The sequence below is a fragment of the Lycium barbarum genome, chromosome 8, assembly GCF_019175385.1.
Source record: "Lycium barbarum isolate Lr01 chromosome 8, ASM1917538v2, whole genome shotgun sequence".
NCBI classification, from domain to species: domain Eukaryota; kingdom Viridiplantae; phylum Streptophyta; class Magnoliopsida; order Solanales; family Solanaceae; genus Lycium; species Lycium barbarum.
The window spans coordinates 104349596-104352617 of NC_083344.1; the positions used below are offsets into that span (position 1 = coordinate 104349596).

At 35.1% G+C, this 3022-nt stretch overlaps 1 protein-coding gene across 1 annotated transcript; it reads left to right on the forward strand.

The window, feature by feature from the left end:
- Window positions 1–1415: 1415 nt before the first annotated feature.
- LOC132606506 (uncharacterized protein At4g06744-like) lies at window positions 1416–3022 on the forward strand. Its single transcript, XM_060320041.1, has one exon. It carries the CDS (start codon window positions 1558–1560, stop codon window positions 2887–2889), a length of 1332 nt encoding a protein of 443 aa, XP_060176024.1. The 5' UTR covers window positions 1416–1557; the 3' UTR covers window positions 2890–3022.

Sequence of the window (3022 nt, forward strand, 5' to 3'; positions counted from 1 at the left end):
CCGTGGCTCCGGTGTGTAACTTGGTTACCATTTGTTGACCAAAATAAATAAAGTTGATTTTCCGATAGGGCACAAATTGATTCCCCGATGCCTACATGCTGAAGAATCGTTTGAAAAATATGAACCAAAGAAAATTAACATGAAATCAATTTCGACAACGATATAAAGGTAAAAAGTAAATGCTCTATCTGTCAATTGATATGTATCAAATTATCAATAACCAATCAAACAAATTGGCTAAAAGGAGAGAAAGAGACGAGATAGGCACAGGACCTGCTAGACCTAAAGCAAGTCAAGCACTTGGTTTAGGCCCCCAAGAATTTGAGGCCCCGCAATAATTACTCTCTCTTTGTAAAGTATACAGTTTGTATAATTGTATATTTCTCATCATTGATGAATTTATTTCTTTATTTTCATATTACTGTTTAATGATTTAATTTTTCTCTCACTAAATAGTACTCCCTCCGTCTTAATTTAAATGCTATAGTTCGATTGGATACAGAGTTTTTTAAAAAATAAATGAAAATTTTTTAATCTTGTAATCTTCAATTAAAGATGTGTGTAATCCTTTAAATTTTATGGTCTTGAACTTGCAATGTTGAATGTTGGAATTAAAAAACTTACCAGATATAGAAAGAGACACTCTCTTTAGGATAGACCAAAAAGGAAAGTAAGACACTTAAATTGAGACAGAGGACTACTAATTAATTTAGTTGAATTCATTTTCGCTATTCATTAATTACTCACTTAACTATATCTAATGATCCAACTTATCATTTATTTTTCTGACATAAATTGAAAGTTTTCTGGGTTGTCTCCTTTCACTTGTGATGCAATCAAGCATGCAAGTGTTGCAACAAACAGAGTTTGCAACATTTAATTTATTCAATTATTTGTAATATATAAAACCAAGTTCTTATTTTTTTTTTTTATTCATCATATTCACTTGCCTAATTTCAATCAACAATGCTCACATATATAAGGCTTCTTATAAAGATTTGGCGCTTCTAATGTTATTGAGTCACCCGTAATAATTCACACAGAGTCATTGACAAGTCATAAATGGACGAAACATTCCTATCGTGAAAGTGAGAGGGCAACAACTTGGTTGTCGACAAAAAAAATTGTACCTTTATGCTCTTCTTTCTTCTGGTGACTATGAAACAATACTCTAGTCTAGACTTCTATTTGCCAATTAGGGTGTTTGATATGAATGAAAATTTTTCAATTTTCATATTTGATTAGTCAAAATTTTTGAAAAATATTTTATTTACAATTCTTTAAAAATAAGAAAAATAATAACTTCATGCTGCCATCCCCACCACTCCCACACTTCAACCCTCCACCTCTGATCCACCCCTTATAGTGCTTAGAATATATATTTTTGAAATACTAATACTTTCTGCTTATTTACCAAACATAAAAAAAATAAGTAAAAAAATGGTTTCACTTATTTTCCGTGGCACACATTTTTCTTCATACCAAAACACCCTTAATCTCCTCATATAATTGATCTTTGTATCACTCCAAATCCACTGCCCCTCAGCCTCTGAACAAATGGCTTCCATTATCTCTATAGCTATTATCCTCCAAATATTTTTGCAGAATTGTCTAGTTCTTGCTACTCCAATTCTTGGCCAAAGTAGAGAAGCTTTGGAGATAATCATCGGTGGAGGTGGCGCAAATTCTCCGCCACCACCTCCCCTGGACAATCAAGATTGTCCACCACCCCCTCCCCCACCTTGCCCTCCCCCACCATCACCACCATTACTCCTCTTTGAAAGTAAACGCATAGAGATCGCCTATAATGCTATCCAAAAGTTTAAGCCCAAAATCAAGGATGACCCCTTTGGTATTACAAAAACATGGGTTGGCTCTGATGTTTGTAACACTTACAAAGGTTTCCATTGTGCAATTGTTCCTGACCTTAATAAAAAAGCACTAGCTGCTGTTGACTTCAATCAGTTAGAATTTGGTGGACCTGACCTTACTCTTGATGGCTTTCTTGATGAATTACCAGACATAACAGTTTTCCATGCAAATTCCAACAAATTTAAAGGTACAATCCCCAAAAAAATTGCCAATCTTCGTTATCTCTATGAGTTAGACCTTAGCAACAACAATTATAATGGTGAGTTCCCATGTGATGTTCTTGGTGCCAAGAAGTTATATTTCTTGGACCTTAGGTTTAACACGTTTTCCGGGTTGGTTCCACCTCAAGTTTTCTTGCTAAACCTTTATGCTTTGTTCATCAACAACAACAATTTAATGCAAAAACTTCCTGATAACTTGGGATCAACTCCAGTTCTTTACTTAACATTAGCCAACAACAAATTCACCGGTCCAATTCCTCGTAGCATTGGCCAAGCTTGTAAAACATTACGCGAAGTTCTGTTCTTGAACAACCAGCTCACTGGATGCTTACCGTATGAAATTGGGCTTTTAACTAAGGCCACAATTTTCGACGCAAGCAAAAACAAGTTAACGGGGAAAATACCTCATTCATTTGGATGTTTGGCTAAGATGCAGATACTAAACTTTGCACAAAATCAGTTGTATGGACCTGTGCCTGAACTTGTATGCAAGCTGTCCAACTTGCAGAATTTGTCATTGTCATACAATTATTTTACTGAGGTTGGGCCAGAATGCAAGAAGTTAATTCAAAGAAACGTTCTTGATTTGAGGATGAACTGCATTCCAGATTTGGCTATGCAAAGATCAAAAGCGGAATGTGATGCATTTTTGTGTAAGCCTAGATCATGTCCTGATGAAAAGTCATTGGGATTTGTTCCGTGTGCAATTGGCAAATTTGAGCAGAATCAACTGGACTCAAATGAACCGGCTCCAGCACCAAGGACTTACAGTGCTTTGAAACCGCATTCCTTGTAAATGCCCTGTTTTCCATGTCTGCATAAACTTTACTAGTAATAAATTAAGACAGTGGTAAATGTAAATTTGGCAAGTTTCCTATGTTTATTGATGCAGACATATTATGTTGAAATTATAAGCAAATAATTATGTA